Raw genomic sequence first — 22,214 nt, 5'->3', positions numbered from 1 at the left:
TTTGAAACCAATGAGAGCAAAGACACAATGTCCCAGAATCTCTGGGACACAGCTATAGCAATGTTTAGGGGGAAATTTATAGCACTAAATGCTCACAAGAGAAAGCAGGAAAGATCTAAAATTGACACACTAACATCACAATTAAAAGAAGTAGAGAAGCAAGAGCAGACAAATTCAAAAGCTAGCAGAAGGCAAGAAATAACTAAGATCGAAACAGAACTGAAGGAGATACAGACACAAAAAGCCTTTAAAAAATCAGTGAATCCAGGAGCTGGTTTTTTGAAAAAATTAACAAAATAGATAGACAGCTAGCCGGACTAATAAAGAAGAAAAGAAAAGAATCAAATAGACACAGTAAAAAATGATAAAGGGGATATCACCACTGATATACAAACTACCATCTGAGAATACTATAAACACCTCTACACAATTAAACTAGAAAATCTAGAAGAAATGGATAAATTCCTGGACACATACACCCTCCCAAGTCTAAACCAGGAAGAAGTCGAATCCCTGGATAGACCAATAACAAGTTCTGAAATTGAGGCAGTAATTAATAGCCTAGCAACCAAAAAAACCCAGGACCAGACAGATTCACAGCCAAATTCTACCAGAGGTACAAAGAGGCGCTGGTACCATTCCTTCTGAAACTATTCCAAAAAATAGAAAAAGAGGGAATCCTCCCTAACTCATTTTATGAGGCCAGCATCATCCTGATACCAAAACTTAGCAGAGACACAACAAATAAAGAAAATTCGAGGCCAATATCCCTGATGAACATCGATGGAAAAATCCTCGGTAAAATACTGGCAAACCGAATCCAGCAGCACATCAAAAACCTTATCCATCATGATCAATTTGGCTTCATCCCTGGGATGCAAGGCTGGTTCAACATAAATCAATAAACATAATCCATCACATAAACCGAACCAATGACAAAAACCACATGATTATCTCAATAGATGCAGAAAAGACCTTTGACAAAATTCAACACTCCTACATGCTAAATACTCTCAATAAACTAGGTATCAGTGGAACATATCTCAAAAGAATAAGGGCTATCTATGACAAACCCACAGCCACTATCATACTGAATGGGCAAAAACTGGAAGCATTCCCTTTGAAAACCAGCACAAGACAAGGATGCCCTCTCTCACCACTCCTATTCAACATAGTATTGGAAGTTCTGGCCAGGGCCATCAGGCAAGAGAAAGAAATAAAGGGTATTCAAATAGGAAGAGAGGAAGTCAAATTGTCCCTGTTTGCAGATGACATGATTGTATATGTAGAAAACCCCATCGTCTCAGCCCAAAATCTCCTTAAGCGTATAAGCAACTTCAGCAAAGTCTCAGGATACAAAATCAATGTGCAAAAATCACAAGCATTCCTACACACCAATAATAGACAAACAGAGAACCAAATCGTGAGTGAACTCCTATTCAAAATTGCTACAAAGAGAATAAAATACCTAGGAATCCAACTTACAAGGGATGTGAAGGACCTCTTCAAGGAGAACTACAAACTGCTGCTCAAGGAAATAAGAGAGGACACAATCAAATGGAAAAACCATTCCATGCTTATGTATAGGAAGAATCAATTTGTCGTGAAAATGGTCATACTGCCCAAAGTAGTTTATAGATTCAATGCTATCCCTATCAAGCTACCATTGACTTTCTTCACAGAATAAGAAAAAGACTACTTTAAATTTCATGTGGAACCAAAAAAGAGTCCGCATAGCCAAGACAATCCTAAGCGAAAAGAACAAAGCTGGAGGCATCACGCTACCTGACTTCAAACTATACTACAAGGCTACAGTAACCAAAATAGCATGGTACTGGTACCAAAACAAATATATAGACCAGTGGAACAGAACAGAGGCCTCAGAAATAACACCACACATCTACAGTCATCTGATCTTTGACAAACCTGACAAAAACAAGCAATAGGAAAAGGATTCCCTGTTTAATAAATGATGTTGGGAAAAGTGGCTAGCCATATACAGAAAACTGAAACTGGACCCCTTCCTTACACCTTATGCAAAAATTAACTCAGGATGGATTAAAGACTTAAGACCTAAAACCATCAAAATCCTAGAAGACAACCTAGGCAATACCATTCAGGACATAGGCACAGGCAAAGACTTCATGACTAAAACACCAAAAGCAATGGCAACAAAAGCCAAAATTGACAAATGGGATCTAATTAAACTAAAGAGCTTCTGCACAGCAAAAGAAACTATCATCAGAGTGAACAGGCAACGTATATAATGAGAGACCATTTTTGCATTCTATCCATCTGACAAAGGGCTAATATGCAGAATACAAAGAACTTAAACAAATTTAGAAGAAAAAAACAAACAACCATATCAAAAAGTGGGTGAAGAATATGAACAGACACTTCTCAAAAGAAGACATTCATGCAGCCAACAAACATATGAAAAAAAACCTCATTATCACTGGTCATTAGAGAAATGCAAATCAAAACCACAATGAGATACCATCTCACGCCGGTTAGAATGGTGATCATTAAAATGTCAGAAAACAACAGATGCTGGAGAGGATGTGGAGAAATAGGAATGCTTTTACACTGTTGGTGGGAGTGTAAATTAGTTCAACCATTGTAGAAGACAGTGTGGCAATTCCTCAAGGATCTAGAACCAGAAATACCATTTGACCCAGCAATCCCATTACTGGGTATATACCCAAAGGATTATAAGTCATTCTACTGTAAAGACACATGCACAGGTATGTTTGTTACAGCATGTTCACAATATCAAAGACTTGGAACCAATCCAAATGCCCATCAGTGATAGACTAGATAAAGGAAATGTGGCACATATACACCACAGACTATTATGCAGCCATGAAAAAGGATGAGCTCTTGTCCTTTGCAGGGACATGGATGAAGCTGGAAACCATCATTCTCAGCAAACTAACACAGGAACAGAAAACCAAACACCACATGTTCTCACTCATAAGTGGGAGCTGAACAATGAGAACACATGGACACAGGGAGGGGAACATCACACACCGGGGCCTGTTAGGGGGTGGGGGGGGAAGGGGAGGGATAGCATTAGGAGAAATACCTAATGTAGATGATAGGTTGATGGGTGCAGCAAAACACAATGGCACATGTATATTTGTGTAACAAACCTGCATATTCTGCAGATGTACCCCAGAACTTAAACTATAATAGTAAAAAAAAAAAAAATCACACTTTGTGTTGTATGGTTCTATAGGTTTTGACAAAGACATAGAGTTGTTCCATTCAGTATCAGACAAAATTGTCTACCACTTCAGTATCAAACAAAATTGTTCCACCTCCCCCCAAATTCCCTTGTGCTGTCTCTTTTTAGTTAACTTCTTCCCACAGTCTTACCCCAGCAACCTGTATTTTACACCTATAGTTTTTCCTTTTCTAGAATGTCATACACACAGAATTGTAAAATATGTAGTCTTTTGGATATACCTTCTTTCACTTAACAAAATGAATTTCAGATTCATCCATGTCATTGTGTGAGTCAATATTTTCCTACTTTTTATTGCTGAGTAGTATTCCATTGTATAGATGTACCACAGGCTGTTTATCCATTTAACTAGGGAGGAACATGTAGGTTGTTTCTAGTTTTTACAATTATAAATAACTACTAAAAACTATTCTCAACAAGTTTTTGTGTGAATATGAGGTTTTGATTGACTAGGACAAATACTTGTAAGTAGGACTGGTAGGTCAAGTGGTAAGTGTATGTTTAACTTTATAAGAAATTGCTAACGTGTTTTCCAAAGTGGTTGTATCATTTTGTGTTTTCATCAGTGATGTATAAGGGTGCAGTTGTCCTGCATCCTTGCCAGCCATTGTTATTGTCAGATTTTGTTTTGATTTTTATTTGTTTTCTGTCTTTCTGATAGTTGTCTCTAATAGTTTGTAGCTTTACATTTTTATAACACTAATAACTAATAATGTTTAGTGTCTTTTCATGTACTTATTTGCCATCTGTGTATCTTCTTTAGCAAAGTGTCCATTCTGGTCTTTTATCAGTTTTTCAGTTGAGTTGTTTGTTTTCTTATTGTTGAGTGCAAGAGTTCTTTATAGGTTCTAAATAGACTTTTTGCATCATATTTTTATTTGCAAATGTTTTCTCCAAGTTTGTCACTTTTTAAAATTCTCTTAAGAGTGCCTTAATAAGAGCAATAGTTTTAATTTTTTGTTTGGTTCAACAGCTTTAAATTTTGATTTGTCTTGAAATTGGGTAGTGTCAGCTCTCTAATGTTCTTTTTTGAGACTTGTTTTGGCTATTCTTTTTTTTTTTTGGCCTTTGCTTATATATTTTAGAATCATCTTGTTAATCTCTACAAAAAAAGATAGACGATGTTTTTCTTGGGATAGTATTGACTTAGAAATCAATTTGGGGATAGTCTGCCTATTAATATTGAGTCTTTCAATACATGAACACTGTATGAACACTGTATATCTTTTCATTTATTTAGGTCTTCTTTGAGTTCTGTTTTGAAGTTTCCAACATACAAACCCTACTCATATTTTACTATGTTGATACCTAAGCATTTTACCTTTTTGAAGGTACAGTTGTTTATTTCTAATATGTAGGAATACTAATGACTTTAGTTCTAGGAGCTTTTGTTGGGTAGATTTTAATAAATATAGGACTTTTCAGATTACCTAATTTTTTGAGTGCTTTTCAAATTTATTTTATCTAATTTGTCAAATTTATGGCAATAGTGTTAGTTGTAACATTCCCTTTTCTTTTTAATGTCTGTGGGATCAGTGCGATTTCTCCCCTGAAATCCTGATGTTTTGTGTCCTCTTTCCTTATCCCCACTGTTTTGTCTCTCTCACATCAGTTTGGATAGAGGCCTATCAATTTTGTTGCTTTTTCCATATTTTATGTGATTGATTTTCTCTATTTTTAATTTAAATTTCATTGCTATCTGCTCCAATCTTTATTTCTTTCCTTTTGCTTGCTTTAAGTTGCTCTCTCTTGCTCTCTCTCTCTCTCTGTGTCTCTATATATCCACCGCCCCCCCCCCCTTTTTTTTTGTGAGGCAGAGTCTTGCATTGTTTCCCAGGCTGGAGTGCAGTGGCGCCATCTCAGCTCACTGCAAGCTCCACTTCCCGGGTTCACAACATTCTCCTGCCTCAGCCTCCCAAGTAGCTGGGACTACAGGTGCCTGCCACCACGTCCGGCTAACTTTTTGTACTTTTAGTAGAGTTGGGGTTTCACCGCGTTAGCCAGGATGGTCTCAATCTCCTGACCTCGTGATCCGCCCGCCTCGGCCTCCCAAAGTACTAGGATTACAGGCATGAGCCACCGCGCCTGGCCTTCCACCCCCCTCTCTTATGGTGAAAGGTTAGATTACTGCTTTGAGACATTGCTTCTTGCCTAATATAATCAATTCACACTAAAATTTCCTTTAAGCATTGCTTTAGCTGCATCTTTCTCATTTTGACATGTTGCATTTTCAATTAGTTAAAAATAGTTTAAATTTCTCCTTAAGACTTCCCTTTCCACCCCCGAATTATTTATAACTGCTGTCATGGTCCAATAACATCCTTTGTATGAATTTTATTCTTTGAAATTTATGGCTCAGTAAAAATAGTGTTCTATGTACACTTAAAAAGGATGTGTATTTTGTTGTGATTGGGAGGAGAGTATTATAAATGTCAATTAGGTCAGGTTGGCTAATTGTGATCTGCAGATCATATATATCATTATTGGTTTTCTGCTTACGTGTTTTATCAATGACTGCAAGAAGGGGGTTGGCATTTCCAACTGTAATTATGAATATGTTTATTTCTTCTTTCAGTTTTATCCATTTTTTCCTCAAGTATTTTGAAAGTTTTTTTTGGTTGTTGTTTTGGTGCATACACATGCAGGTAGCTTCCTAGCATGACCTGGAAATTTCACAAATAGAAAACAGGCAACAGTGTTATATGATCATGAAAGTTTAAATTGGATCAAAATAACCTGATGATGAAACCGGAAAATTTTTCATATGCATGCCAAAGGAAAACAGTTTTTTTCTTTTTTTTTCTTTGAGTTTTCCCCAGTGGGACTTGTAACTGTTACAGAGGCAAGACTATGTATACATTTGCTTCTCAGTCAACTATTTGCAAATTTGTGACACAGAAGTTATTAGACTACATAAGAAAGAGCTGCTATATATTCTACATTTATAAATATGTATCGGTTTGTCATATATTTATGATAAAAGTGTTAAATGTATCAACATGTTTCCTTTTTCTTCAGCTCTTTTTATATTTTGGCTTGATTTAAGCTTGATTTTATAAGTGCTGTGTTACACTGTTAATGAAAATTAAAGTTTCTCTTGATCTTAGTTAGACACTCTCCAGGTACCTGTATCAGAGACGTAGACAAATGTCACAGTCTAGCTCAAGGAAAGAAACAAGAGGTGATCAATAGAAATTCAGTAATTGATAAAGAAAAGAACCCCAGAGCCCTTACCATGTGCCATTCATGAATGCCGCATTGAACGGGACAGATCGACACTTGCCTTCACCAGCTGTCAGTCTAATTGCCCCCAAGGACCTTCTAATTTTCTTGACTTGGGCCTCCTTGCACCCTCCATGGTCTCTGGCCCACCTCATTGTCCCCATTATAGCTCTGCAGCTTCTTTCCTTTCCTCCTGCTTCTTTCATTCCCAGTCTCCCCACATCACAGTAGGGGGTTGACCCATGGAAAATCTGGTCATAGGAATCCCCAGGAAGGCAGTGTCCCAATTAGGGGAAAGAGACTGCCTTCACTTTAACACAAGCCCAGGAAAAAGTTGGCACATTCTGCGACAACGTTCTGGTTTTCTAGTTTGCTCCTAGTTTACTGTCCCTGCTACCTCTTCTCCAACTTGTAAGGAAATAGCTTCATAAAATTGGTTGGAGCATGACAAAATTTTATGCTGACTACTTCCCCCCAACACACATCTTTTCTTTTTCTTTTTTTTTTTTCTCTACTAAGGGTGTCACATCTTGGTCGTAGGGCCCATCTCCTAACTTTCCATGAATGTAGGCTGCCACTCAATTGGTTTCAAGGTTCAGGGTCTGGGTAAGTGGAGGTTTGACTGGTTAGATGTTTATTCAATACATTTGATCCTACTCAAGTGCAAGGAGAGTATACATCTTTAGGTGTACAGGTCTGGAGTTAGGTGAGCAGGAAATGGACAGTTTCCAGACTATCCTGAGTTCAAATCCCAGTCTCTCCACTTACCATCCTTATGAGCAATTACTTAAATTTTCTGGATGTGCGTTCCCTTATTAGAAACAGAGCATGAGGCCTGGTGTGGTGGCTCATGCCTGTAATCTCAGCACTTTGGGAGGCCGAGATGAGCAGATCACTTGAGGCCAGGAGTTCGAGACCAGCCTGGCCAACATGGTGAAACCCCATCCCTACTAAACATACAAAAAAATTAGCTGGGCGGGGTGGTGGGGGCCTGTAATCCCAGCTACTCGGGAGGCTGAGGCAGGAGAATTGCTTGAACTCAGGAGTCAGAGGTTGCAGTGAGCTGAGAACACGCCATTGTCATCTAGCCTGGGTGACGAGCGAGACTCCATCTCAAAAAAAAAAAAGAGAAACAGCATGAATGTCAGTACAGATATACCTCAGAGACATTGCAGATTTGGTTCTAGACCACTGCAATAAAGTGAATATCGCAATAACATGAGTCATAATTTTTTTGTTTCCCAGTGTGTATAAAAGTTATATTTACACTGTACTACAGCCTATTAAGTGTGCAACAGCATTATGTCTAAAAAATATACATACGTCTGTTAAAAATACTTTATGCTAAAAAAAAGCTAATGAGCATCTAAGCCTTCAGTGAGTTACTCTTTTTGCTAGTGGAGGGTCGTGACTTGATGTTGATGGCTGCTGACTGATCAGGTTGGTAATTGCTGAAGGTTAGGGTGGCTGTGGCAATGTCTTAAGATAACAACGAAGTTTGCCGCAACAATTGACTCTTCCTTTCATGAAACATTTTTCTGTAGCATCTGATGCCATTTGGCAGCATTTTACCCACAGCAGAATTTTTTTCCAAAATTGGAGTCAGTCCTTTCAAACCTTGCTGCTGCCTTATCAACTAAGTTTACGTGATATTTTAAATCCTCGCTTGTTATTTCAACAATGTTCACAGCATCTTCACCAGGAGTAGATTCTATCTCAAGAAACCACTTTCTTTGCTCCTTCATGAGAAGCAACTCCTCATCTGTGAAAGTTTTATTATGAGATTGCAGCAATTCAGTCACATCTTCGGGCTCCACTTCTAATTATCGTTCTCTTGCTGTTTCCACCATATCTACAGTGACTTTCTCCAATGAAGTCTTGAACCCCTCAAAGTCATCCATGAGGGTTGGAACATCAACTTCTTCTGAACTGCTAATGTTGGGATTTTGACCTCCTCCCATGAATCACAAATGTTCTTAGTGGCCTTTAGAATGGTGAGGAAGATTTTCAATTCACCTAGGTCCCTAAGAGGAATCACTGTCTATGACAGCCATAGCCTTATGAAATGTATTTAATAAATAATAAGATTTGAAAGTCAAAATTACTGCTTGATCCAGGGACTGGAGAATGGTGGTTGTGTTAGCAGGCATGAAAACGACATGTATCTCCTTGTACATCTCCCTCAGAGCTCCTAAGTGACCAGGTGCATTGTCAATGAGCAGTAACATTTTGAAAGGAATTCTTATTTCTGAGCATTAGGTTTCAACAACAGGCTTAAAATATTCAGTAAACTATACTGTAAACAGATGTGCTATCAACCAGGTGCTGTTGTTTCATTTCTAGAGCACAGGCAGAGTAGATTCAGCATAATTCTTAATGGCCTTAGGATTTTCGAAATAGTAAATGACCATTGGCTTCAACTTAAAGCCACTAGCTGCATTAGCCCCTAACAAGAGATTCTCTCTGTTCTTTGAAGTTTTGAAGTAGGTACTGATGAAAGTCCTAGATGAAACCAAGGCTGTTTCACCTATGCTGAAAATATGTTGTTGAGTGTAGCCACCGTAATCACTGATTTTAGCTAGATCTTCTGGATAACTTGCTACTTAAGCTGTAGCTTCTACATCAGCACTTGCTGCATCACCTTGCACTTCTATGCTATAGAGATGGTGTCTCTTTAAAAATCAAGAACCAATTTAGCCTCAAACTTTTCTTCTGTAGCTTCCTCACTTCTCTCAGCCTTTGTAGAATTGAAGAGAGTTATGACCTTGTTCTGGATTAGGCTTTGGCTTAATGGAATGTTGTGATTGGTTTGATCTTCCATCCAGACCACTAAAACTTTCTCCATATCAGCAAAAGTCTGTTTTGCTTTCTTATCATTTGTGTGTTCACTGGAGTAGCACTTTTAATTTCCTTCAAGAACTTTTCCTTTGCATTCACAACTTGGCTAACTCTTTGACACAAGAGGCCTAACTTCAGCCTTTCTCAGTTTTCAACATGCCTTCCTCACTAGGCTTAATTACTTCTAGCTTTTTTTTTTTTTAAAGCATTTCTAGCTTTCGATCTAGAAAGACATATGACTCTTCCTTTCACTTGAACACTCAGAGGCCACTGTAGGGTTACTGGCCTAATTTCAACATAGTTGTGTCTCAGGGAATAGAGAGGCCTGAGGAGAGGGAGAGAGATGGGGAAATGGCAGGTCAGTGGAGCAGTCAGAACACACACATTTACCAATTAAGTTCACTGTCTTATGTGGGTGCAGTTTGTGATGCCCCAAAACGATTACAATAGTAACATCAAAGATCACTAATGACAGATCACCATAACATACAATAATAATGAAAAAGTTTGAAATATTGTGAGAATTACCAAAACGTCACAAAGACACAAAGTGAATATGTGCTGCTGGAGAAAGGGCTCTGATAGAATTGCTCAATGCAAGGTTGCCGCAAGGCCTCAATTTTTAAAAAGTGCAATATCTGCAAAATGCAATTAAATGAGGTATTTCTGTACCTACTTTGGGTTGTCAAGGGATTAAATGAATTAACACATGAAATGGGCTTAAGACAGGGCCCGGCATATCATACATGCTCCAGTGTGGCAGCAAGGAGCAGGCCCTCTGTGACCCTACTTTTAGGGTCCTAATCCTGATCTTGCCACTTGCTAATTGTATAACATTGAGAAGGCTGCTGACATGCTGTGCGTCAGTTTCCCCATCTATAACATAGGAATAATAATATCTGACCTAGAGGGTCATTAGAAGAATTGAATGAGTGAATATTTGAACATGCTTAGATTAGGGTCTGGAGGATAATAAATGCCCGATAAATGTTAGTTGCTATTGCCATCCCCCCCAGTACCCTCAAACTTTCTATCCCCCTGTCCCACCAATTACCACATTGTGATGATTTTTCCTCCTACATTGAAATTACTCAAAGCCTTCCTTCCCTGTCATCTCTCCCCGACCATCCCTGGTTGCACACTCCCTCCCCATTCAGCCTGGTCCTCTTCAAATCCACTCTCCAGGAATCACCAGCCCCCTACCTGAAATGAAATCTAAATTCCTACTTGCCAGCTGCCTCCCTCCTGGGGCCTTCCAGCATCTTCTGTACTGGGTTATATTAGTTTGTTCTTTCACTGCCACAAAGAACTACCTGAGATTGGGTAATTTATGAAGAAAAGAGGTTTAATTGACTCATAGTTCCACAAGCCTAACAGGAAGCATGACTAGGAGGCATCAGGAAACTTACAATCATGGTGGAAGGCAAAGGGGAAGCAAGCACCTTTTTCCCATGGCAGCAGGAGAGAGAAGGAGCAAAGCGGGAAGTGCCACACACTTTCAACCAACCAGATATCATGAGAACTCACTCACTATCACAAAAACAGCAAGGGGGAAGTCCACCCCCATGATTCAATCACCTCTCGCCAGGCCCCTCCCCCAACACATGGGAATTACAATTCAATTCAAGATGAGATTTGGGTGGGGACACTGAGCCAAACCAAATCATGGGTCAAGCTCAAGCTCCCACATGTGGCCCTGGGGTGCCTTCCACCTGCTGGGCCTTCCCACTTCCACCCCACCCACACCTCTCTGTCCTCTACTGAGGCCTCCACACCTGTCCTGTGCTCCTGCTGTGGCCTTTCTTATAGACGTCTTTCCCCTCACACTCTTGCTTCCCTCACCTGATAATTTAGTGCTTATCTTTTGAGACCCAGTTGAGGCTGCCAACTTCTCTAAGACACTCTCCCTGAGCCCCTTCTGGAATAAGGAGCCCCCATATAAGCTTCCTGGAGTAGCAGCCTGGGCCCGTCTTGTCATTGCACTGTTACTTTTGGTTTGTGATTGTAAATTCTGTGAGCACAGAAGTTGCGAATCCTCAATTTGGCATCATCACACCTAGTAGCGTCTGGCTCTTTGCACAGATTAATTCACCTACAAAATGAAATTGCCTTGTGTAACTACATCACACCTGGCTGTGGGATTGCTTGGAGCTTTGCCTTCAAATCATGTGATCATCTTTGAAACATACATTTCTGAAGGGTCCATGAGGTAGCTGGCCAAGGAAGTTGGGAGCTGATATCTCCCTTTGGAATCATCTAGTGGGATTTGCTACAGGGATGAATTTCCTAACTTAGAAAATGATTAACAATTTTAAAAAATCAATATTTGCAGTCCACCAGCCAAAGTGAGTATTTTAGGGTCTGCCTCTCCTCTTTATTCCAGGCGAGCAGCTCAAGCAGTCCAGGATGCATCTCAGGCAAGGAGGGGCCACAGCACTGTCCCTGCTGTTATCTTTCAACTGGATTCACTTGTTCTCTTGGGCAATCTCCATTTACCCAATACCTGTAAGGGTAAAATTAAGAAAATAGCTAACACATATTCAAGTTCTTGCCATTTACCAGGCACTGTCCTAAGATTTCATGTGTAGTAACTCATTTAATGTCTCAAGACAAATCAACGGGACAGAGATTTTTCTCTTTGTTTTTTGATTGATGTTACAACAGCACCTGAAATGATGCCTTGCACAAAGTTAGACTTTATGAATATTTGTTGAATAAATGAATGAGTGTAATAACCCTCCACAGTTTACAGAAATTCACCAAGTCTTCTCTTTGTTAAAAAGTGAAGTTAAGGATAGTTAAGCACCTTAGACATTACTCATCCCTGCCATTTGTGCACTAGATTTTTAAAAATATGATTCTAATAGCTTATTGCCAAAAAGTCTTGTTTGGTCTTTTTATACAAAATAAACTTTTATAAATAGAATCTTGCCATCTCATTGACTTTATGGTTTTAGATATATTGTGGTATTTCTCATGAATCTTACCATGATGGTGGGTTCTTGATATTGTTTGGCTGTGTCCCCACCCAAATCTCATCTTGAACTGTAGCTCCCATAATTCCCACGTGTTGTGGGAGGGACCCAGTGGGAGATAATTGAATCACGGGGCTGGTTTCCTCCATACTGTTCTCATCATAGTGAATAAGTCTCATGAGATCTGACGGTTTTATAAGGGGAAACCCCTTTCACTTGTCTCCCATTGTCTTCTTCCCTGCCACCATGTAAGACATGCTTTTCACCTTCTGCCATGATTTTGAGGCCTTCCCAGCCACACGGAATTGTGAGTCCATTAAACCTGTTTTTCTTTATAAATTACCTAGCCTTGGGTATGTCTTTATCAGCGGCATGAAACGGACTAATAGAGTAAATTGGTCCCAGTAGAGTGTTGTGCTGTTGTAAACATATCCAGTGACTTTGAAACTGGGTAATAGGTAGAGGTTGGAACAGTTTGGAGGGCTCAGAAGAAGAAAGGAAAATGAGGAAAAGTTTGGAACTTCCTAGAGACTTCTTAAATGGCTTTGACCAAAATGGTGATAATGATATGGACAATGAAATCCAGGCTGAGGTGGACTCAGATGGAGATGAAGAATTTGTTGGGAACTGGAGTGAAGGTGACTCTTTCTATGTTTTAGCAAAGAGACAGGTGGCATTTTGCCCCGGCCCTACAGATGTGTGGAACTTTGAACTTGAGGGAGATGATTTAGGGTATCTGGCACAAGCAATTTCTAAGCAGCAAGGCATTCAAGAGATGACTTGGGTGCTGTTAAAAACATTCTATTTTAAAAGGGAAACAGTATAAATGCTCAGAAAATTTGCAGCCTGAAGATGTGATAGAAAAGAAAAACCCATTTTCTGAGGAGAAATTCAAGCCTGCTGCAGAAATTTGCATAAATAGTGAGGAACCAAATGCTAATCCCCAAGACAATGGCAAAATGTCTACAGAGCATGTCAGAGACCTTTGCAGCAGCCCCTCCCATCACAAGCTAGGAGGCCTAGGAGGAAAAAATGGTCTCATGGGCCAGGCCCAGGGTCTTCCTGCTGTGTGCAGCCTAGGGACTTGGTGCCCTGCATCCCAGCTGCTGTAGCGATGGCTAAAAGGGGCCATGGTATAGCTGGAGGCATGGCTTTACAGGATGCAAGCCCCAAGTCTTGGCAGCTTCCACATGGTGTTGAGCCTGCAGGTTCACAGAAGTCAAGAATTGAGGTTTGGAAACCTCTGCCCAGATTTCAGAGGATGTATGGAAATGCCTGGATGTCCAGGCATAAGTTTGCTGCAGGGGCGGGGCCCTCATGGAGAACCTTTGCTAGGGTAGTGTAGAAGGGAAATGTGGGGTTGAAGCCCCTACACAGAGTCCCCATCGGGATACTGCCTAGTAGAGCTGTGTCCTCCAGACCCCATAATGTCAGATCCACTGACAGCTTGCACCATGCACCTGGAAAAGCTGCACTCACTGCCAGCTTGTGAAAGTAGCTGGGGTGGGGGGCTGTACCCTGCAAAGCCAGGGGAGCAGAGCTGCCCAAGACCATGGGAACCCACCTCTTGCATCAGTGTGATCTGGACGTGAGACAAAGAGTCAAAGGAGATCATTTTGGAGCTTTAAGATTTGACCACCCCACTGGACTGTGAACTTACAGGGGGCCTGTAGCCCCTTTGTTTTGGCCAATTTCTCCCATTTGGAACAGCTGTTTCTTATTTCCCACCTATTTCCCAAATATTTCTTATTTCCCACCTATTTCCACCCCTGGGGAGTGGGGAGAGATGGGGGTGTGTGTGATTGGAGAGATCAATGGGGAATCATGTATACATTTTTTTAAATACCCAATGCCTGTACCACCATTGTATCTAGGAAGTAACTAACTTGCTTTTGATTTTACAGGCTCATAGGTGGAAGGGACTTGCTTTGACTTGCTTTGTCTCAGATAAGACTTTGGACTGTAAACTTTTGAGTTAATGCTGAAATGACTTAAGACTTTGGGGGACTGTTGGGAAGGGATGACTGGTTTTGAAATGTGAGGACATGAGATTTGGGAAGGGCCAGGTGTGGAATGATATGATTTGGCTGTGTGCCCACCCAAATCTCATCTTGCATTGTAGCTCCCATAATTCCATGTGTTGTGGGAAGGACTCAGTGGGGGCTAATTGAATCATGGGGGCAGTTTCCCCTATACTCTTCTCATGGTAGTGAATAAGTCTCATGAGATCTAGTTGTTTTACAAGAGGTTTCCCCTTTCACTTGGCTTTCATTCTGTCTCTTGCCTGCCATCATGCAAAATGTACCTTTTGCCTTCCATCATGATTGTGAGCCCTTCCCTTGTGAAACTGTGTGTCCATTAAACCTTTTTGCTTTATAAATTACCCAGTGTCAGGTATGTCTTTATCAGCAGTATGAAAACACTAATACAGTTCTAACAGTTTGTTTAATCTGTTTTTTGAGTGGATGTAACCCATAAACAAATACCTTGCATTTCTTGAGACATCACCTATTAAATAAACATGTTTGGAAATGAGAAATAATTTTGCCTCAAGAATCCCTATTTCCTAATTTATCTTTTGGGCCACGATGAGTTTCTTATATCAGATTTTCTTAAGACATACTCCTCCTGTACTCTAAAACACACTGAACATGGAAGACTTCTCAGACTCCTTGGTTAAACAAATGTAAGGGTACAGCAAAGAGTAAGAGCCACTGGTGCACCTCTCCACCTGGCAGCTGGAAGTTTGGCTGGGGCCTCTCACAGTTCTTTTCTTAAAGACTATTTATTTCTTATTTCCCACCTATTTCCACCCCTGGGGAGTGGGGAGAGATGGGGGTGTGTGTGATTGGAGAGATCAATGGGGAATCATGTATACATTTTTTAAAATACCCATTTCTGAGATTCTCTGAGAGTCATTGTATTATAGTCACAGCCCGGAGCATGGGTGATGATAATATAGCATAGATGAAAATGCCACAGATTTCCTTAGAGCACTGACAGGAACATTATCTATAATGAAAAGAACATGCTATTTAGGAATAGAGAGCCCTGGGTTTAAATGCTAGCTCTGCCGTCGCACATGAGGGACCTTGACTTAGGTATGTTTACTTCAGTTGAGCCTCAGTTTTCCCAACAACTCTATGAAATAGGAAATTATATCTCCATTTTACAGATGCAAATTCAAACCATAAGGAGATACCATTACATATACACTAGAATGACTAACATTAAAAAGACTGTAAAGACCAATTGTTGGCAGGAATGTAGAACAACTATAATTATTATACACCGCTGGTAGGAATGTAAAATTGCATAACCACTTTGGAAAATTATTTGGCAGCTTCTTACAAAGCCTGAAATGCATCTACCGTATGACTGAGCCATTTCACTCCAATGTATTTACTCAAGAGAAATGAAGACATGTATTTTCTCTAAGAATTGTACATGCATTTTCATAACAGTTTTATTTGCAATAGTCCCAAACTGGAAACAACCAAAATGTTCATCAACAAGTGAATGCATAAATGAATGCGGTGAGTACATTACGTAGACTAGAGTACTACTAGCAATAAAAAGGAACAACTACAAATATATATTGTAATGTGGATGAATTTCAAAACAGCATGCTGACTGAAAGAAGCAAGACAACACATACTCTGCAATTCCATTTACTTAAAATACATCTCACCTATAGTGTCAAAGAACAGTTCAGTGGTTGCCTTGGGGTGGGAGTAAAGAAAGGAATGGAGTGCAAAAAGACATGAGGCATTTTGTTCTGTAGCTTGATTGTGATGCTATTCTCATGGGTGTGTACGGTTGTCAAAACTCTTCAAGTGGTGCACTTTGAATGAATGCATCATTGTAAATATATTATTTCTCAATATTGTTGATTAGGGAAGAAGATAAGTTGTTTAAAGCAAAAATAGGCATGAGGTTTATCACACATGCAGAAGATCTGTATCTATATTTTATACATAATATGTATACATATCTTTATATATAAAATCTCAACAGTAGCAAAGTGGATGGGGGAGTGGAATTGAGGTATACTGCATTGTTGTAAGGTGCAGAATTTCAAGGGAAGTGGAATTAAAAAGTTACAAATACAAGAGGCATGTGAAACCTTTTGTGTGTGTGGTTAAAAGAAAATAATTTGGAACCTGATCCTATGTGTGTAGACCAAAATAAGAGGAGAGTTGAGCATAGGGCCCACTTTGTGCTGGGTCAAGGGGTGCCTAGACAGATGTCAGCGTAAGCAGTGAGGCCTGTAAATGGATTGGAAGAAAAGTAAACTTGGACAGAAAGCAAAGGAGAGGTTTTCCAATGGGAGAACAATGTGGTGGAGACTCATGGTTGCACGTATGGTCATGGTGCAGGGTGACAGTTTTGACAGACCCATGAAGACTTTGGTAGACTTTGGAGGAGCAGGTTTAATCTCGAGGTCTACGTCAGATGCCGACAGGCCTCTGCTGTTCCTCTGGTTCGTGTTTGCAGGTGTAAATTTTTTTGTTATTTTTCTTTTGACCTATTTCTCTTTATATTTTGAGTGGGTTTCTTGTATAAAGCATCTAGTTGAATCTTGATTTTTTAAAAGTCATGTCCGACAATCTCCAAATTAAATAGTACTGTTTAAACCATTTGCACCTAATGTAACTATCAATAAACATAGAGTTTTAGAATATTATCCTGCAACTTTTTCTCTATTTATCCCATATGTTCTTTGTTCCCTTTTCCCTCTGCTCTTGTGTTTCGTGGACTAATTAAATAATTTTTAGGTTTCCACTGGTAGCGTTTTAACTATGCCACTGTTATTTTTTAGTGACTGTCTACAGTTTAAAATCTGCATCACTGACATCATATTCTTTCCTCAAATAGCGTCATAGCACTTCACAGGTAATGCTCCTTCACACATGTGCGGACTGCACCGCCACTTCCATCACACGTGTCTGCTTTGTCCCGCAGGTATGCTGGGGCCCTCCTGGATGACGGTGTCTTCCAGGGAAAGGAGCTGGTCAACAGTCGCTCGCTGCAGGCTCTGGTGGCGGGGCTGAAGGCCTACAGCACCTGGGAGAACATCCGCTGCCTGCAGGACTGCCGTGAGTGCACTGGAGGCGTGGTGAGCCCCAAGGCCTGCAGCCCCTGTGGGTCCCCACGATACAACCCACACTGGGGGAGCACTGTGGGGCGGGCAGATAACATGCTTCAGAGTCTAATAGAAATCCCACCTGCCCATGACTCCGGGTTCCTTTCTTACCAGCCTCATAGTCTTGTGTGTCTCCCTCATATGATGCTGCCAGGACTGATAGAATACATGTTTGTAAAATGCCTGGCCCATGAAGGCACACAATAAATATCATGAAACTTGGTGGGGCAAAGGTAGTAGTGGACAGTATGGGAAAGGGCCACTGAAGGTTCAGATGATCAAAGCTCTGCTCCAATGTTTTAGTACCTTGGGGAGAACACAGGAAATGACCCCAAGGGTTTCCCTCACCCCTGGTGAGGACACAGGAGGCAGAGCATTCAGAGACTTCGTGGTGTGTCTCCAGCCCCAGTCTCAGACTGGATTGTGTGGTGAGAAGCACAAGGTGTGAGAAATCCCAATATGAATATTTGAGGGAGTTGAGGGGGACTCTGAGAGCAGCTGGATCTGTGTGCAGCTGTGAGAACAGAAGCCCTGCAGGACTCTGCAGGTCTCCACACCCATGCGGGGGTCCAGAGCCCATGACAAAGTGAAACCAAGTTGGGTGTCTGAGGGCAGGACACGCAGCATGAGGCTGTGGACCTGTGACGTGGTGGCACGGCAGGACTGCAGGATCAGCTGTGCACTTCATTCGAATGCAAGCCAGATGTGGCAGCTACTGGAACTCCAGACCACACCCCCAGAGGAGAATGGAAGGAGGGAGCCCCTGTTGGTCTTTGGTCTGAATTTAATGCTGAACTTCATCAAATATTTGCTTATAAACAGCACCTCTGAACATGAAGGGGAAGATGAAGAGTTTTAGCTTCAGAAGAGAATGGATCAAGGGCAAGTCAAGGGCAGCTGTAGAAAATAAAAGGGAAAGGATGAGTTTCTGGAAAGCCGATTCCCTGCCATCCGTGTGGAGCTAACGGATGGCACAGAGGGGCAGTGGTGAAGAGGGGCTGAGCCTTCATAAGAGGCAGAGCTGCGGGCACAGCCTGAGGGCCTCTCCCATGTGATCCATGGTGTTTGTCCACCTGAAAGCCAGCGTGATCATTTCTTTTAGGTGGCTAAGTGAAGATGTGTCCCTGATGATGGTGGGGGGTGGGGCATGTCTGCTTCATTCCTATGGGGTTGTTGCGTGGGGTCCACATGGAAAAGAAAGGGAATGGAGAATGAAATAATAGCTGGCCTAGGGTGCAGCTGGCCAGGAGCTGAGGTCCTCCAAGGCAGCTGGGGCAATGGCGCGAGGTGACTCTCCTTAGCTAAGGAGGGCCCTGCCAGGGGGCTGGTTTCTACCTGCATCTCCAGGAGGTGGCTGTCCCTTCAATGAGCAGGCTGGGAGCAGCTGGGAACACAGCCCAGGGATTTGGGGGTAGAGTAAGAAGGTTAGGTCAGCAGGTGGGGGGTATGACCTGAAGTGGCCCCTCAGGCAGGGACAGCCCACACAGTGGGGTGTTGGGGCACTGCTGGGGGCCCTGAGCTCAGGCACTGTGGCCCTGACAGGTGACTCAGCCTGAGGGCTTGCGCAGAACCTCTCGCAGGCTCCTGCTCCTCTGGGCTCCCGTGACTCATTCCCTTTCTCGCAGTTCACAGGTGGACAGGCCCAGGGGTCTCTCACCCCCAGGCCTTCATAGCCTCCCTGCACAGAGACCCTCCTGCACCCCTCTTGTCATCCTAACCCTCATCCCTTCGTCCTGGCCTCAGTGCTTGTTCTGGGAGGCCGTATTTCCCCAGGGTCAATGCTGAGCCCTGGCAGTGCCACCCGGAACAACCGCCCTCGCCTGCTCTCCAGTGATCCAGCCTGTCATGTTCACCCGTGCTGCCGAGGACCACCCAGCAGTGTGGAAATAACCCCACCCTGTTAGAGAAGACGCAGTCCATACTGGAATGCCAGCCCCCCAGGCACGCTGCCTCACAGAACTCTGCGCCCGGTAGCTCCTGAGCAACCTGGGGCAGAGGGCCCTAAAAGGCAAATGCTGTGTCCTCTGCTCACAATAATTCTGATACCAGATGTGTGGCTTTTCCATAACAACCAGTCCTCTAATTCTCTGTGGACACTAACGGGGTGCTCTGCAACAGTGGCCTCCAACCTGTTTGGCACCACGGACTGGTTTCGTGGAAGACAATTTTTCCATGGATGGTTTTGGGGGTGGGGGGTGCGGGGTAGGGGAGATGTTTTCGGGATGAAACTGTTCTGCCTCAGATCCTCAGGCTTTCGATTCTCATGAGGAGCGTGCAGATCTCTCACATGTGCAGTTCACAATAGGGTTCACGCTCCTATGAGAATCTAATGGTGCTGCTGAACTGACGGGAGGTGGAGCTCAGGCAGTAATACTTGCTCCCACCACTTACCTCTTGCTGTGTGGCCCGGTTCCTAATAGGCCATGGTCTGGTACTGGTCCATGGCCTGGGGATTGGGGAACCCTGCTCTACAATTTAATTTATTCTGACAACGACTACCTGGAGTGCATGCAGACTCCACAGATTAAGGCCTCAGTTCCATAAGTCTTCCCCCAACTTTGGATACTAGTCACAAATAGTGGTTCTCTGGGTTACCCGCACTGTTGTTATTATTATTATTATTGAGACAGGGTCTCACTGTCACCCAAGCTGAAGTGTAGTGGCACAATCACAGCTCACTGTAGCCTTGAACTCCTGGGCTCAAGCAATCCTCCTTCCTCAGCCTCCCAAGTAGCTAGGACTACAGGCGCATACCACTACACTGGCTAATTTATTTTTTGTAGAGATGGGGATCTCACTGTTGTGTTGCCCAGGCTGGTTTCAAACTCCTGGCCTCAAGTCATCCTCCCATCACACCCTCCCAAAGTGCTGGGATTACAGGTGCGAGTCATGATTCCTGGTCTACCCACACTTTTGCCTAACCTGTCTATAAATCAGGAGTTCCCATGACCCTCTCCTTAGGTTCAATAATTTGCTAGAACAGCTCACAGTACTCAGAGAAACACTTAAATATTTACTGGAAATAATTAAGGATACAGATAAACAGCCAGATAAAGAGATACATCGGCTGAGGTCCAGAAGGGTTCTGAGCGCAGGAGCTTCTGTCCCTCTGGAGTTGGTGTGCACCGCCCTGCTTGGCACAAGGATGTGTTCACCAGCCTGGAAGCTCTCTGAACCACATATTTTAGGGATTTTTTTTTTTTTGAGATGGAGTCTTGCTGTGTTGCCCAGGCTGGAGTGCAATGGTGCAATCTTGGCTCACCGCAACCTCCGCCTCCTGGGTTCAAGCAATTCTTCTGCCTCAGCCTCCTGAGTAGCTGGGATTAAGGCATGTGCCACCATGCCCAGCTAATTTTTGTACTTTTAGTAGAGATGGGGTTTTACCATGTTGGTCAGGCTGGTCTCGAACTATTTTAGGGATTTTTATAGAGGCTTCATCGCATAGGCATGATCAATTATTAACTCAATCTCTAGCTCCTCTGCCCTTCCTGGAGGATGGCAGGGGTTTCAGGGAGGGCGATAAAAGCTGTGAGCTTCTAACCGTGGCTTGGCATTTCTGATGACCAGCCCCCATCCAGAAGCTGACCAGGAGCCCACTAGGAGTTGCCTCATTAGAACAAAAGATGCTCCAGCACCCAGGAAATACCAAGAGGTTTAGGAACTCTGTGTCAGGGACTGGGGTAAAAGAGTAAGTTTAGAACAAAGAATGCTTCTAGCATCCCTATCACTCAGGAAATAAAAAATGTTTTAGGAGCTCTGTGCCAGGAACCAGGGATGAAACACGATGTACATTTCTTATTAGATCACAGTATCACGGCCCTGATTTCCATTTTTGTTCCTTCCCTTCTCCTCTCCACCCCCAATCCACTTGACATCTAGCATGGAGATATTTGTAGAGACACAAATATTTGTTGAAAGAAAAGAATGAACATCTTCTAATTGTTTTAAGCTCATATGCACACACGCTGCATCTTCAGGTTGGAACTCCCTGGGAGTGAAGTGTGGACTTGAGTCTGGGGGCTACTGAGAGGAAACCAAAGACCATCTCTTTTTTTGGGTTGTAGGACTAGGCACATCTTGCTTCAAAAAAATATATTTCAACACACATTTACTGCCTTTGAAGCCAGTAATCCTGGGCATGATTTTGGGCCAGTTATTCCCACCCTATGCCTCAGTTTTTCCATACATAATATGGAGATAACAAACCTTCCCTTGTAGAGGTTGTGGGAGTTAAATTCTATGAGACAAACAGCATCAAATGCTCAACACATAGACTCAGGAAGTAGGAGTTGATGTTTCCTCGATGTGCCCAGGCTGGGGATTTGGAGAAAAGAGATACCACATGGTCTCTTTTGCTTGCCATTGTACCAGGTAGACAGGTGACTGCAGAGCCCAGCACGACGAGGCAGGCCCTGTGCAGCTGCAGGGGCTCAGAGTACTCAGTGCAAACTGTGGAGGGTCCCCAAGCAGTGCCACTTGAGCAACTTAAGGAATGAGCAAGAGCCTTCCAGGTGGGGCTGGAGGACCTGCTAGGCAGGGGAACCTGAACTCAGGATGAGGGTGTGGGAGTCTGTGGTGCACTGAGGGACACCATGACAGGCATGGGCTGGGTCTCAATGAGGATGCAGGGGAGGAAAGGAATAAAGGGAAAAAGCGGGAACCAGACCTAGAGAAGGCCCGGAGCCTGTCTGCACAGTTGCCTACAGCAGGCACTCTGTGGTGCCTTCAGGCCCCAGCACCACATCGTGCAGCTGATCCAGTGCACAAAGGCTCAGCCTGCAGCACT

The 22,214-nt window shown here is 42.6% G+C and overlaps 1 protein-coding gene across 6 annotated transcripts in view; it reads left to right on the top strand.

Annotated features, from left to right (window-relative positions):
- The window catches only part of ACOXL (acyl-CoA oxidase like), a 388,168-nt gene that overhangs the window by 184,633 nt on the left and 181,321 nt on the right, over nucleotides 1-22,214 (top strand). For 4 of the 6 annotated variants that reach the window (XR_010109188.1, XM_008962870.5, XM_055107423.2 and 1 more), the window contains one exon: nucleotides 17,248-17,401. Coding sequence is in view for 5 of the 6 variants with exons in the window: in XM_008962870.5 (XP_008961118.3) it covers nucleotides 17,248-17,401 (154 nt within the window). In the remaining variant the exon portion in view is untranslated. The remainder of the gene's footprint in view (nucleotides 1-17,247; nucleotides 17,402-22,214) is intronic. The other 2 variants (XM_063594533.1, XM_063594534.1) reach the window with 1 other exon arrangement.

This window comes from Pan paniscus, chromosome 12 (genome assembly GCF_029289425.2).
Source record: "Pan paniscus chromosome 12, NHGRI_mPanPan1-v2.0_pri, whole genome shotgun sequence".
NCBI lineage: Eukaryota > Metazoa > Chordata > Mammalia > Primates > Hominidae > Pan > Pan paniscus.
Note: the sequence above shows the minus strand (reverse complement) of the source record. Positions and strands in the feature narration are given on the sequence as shown.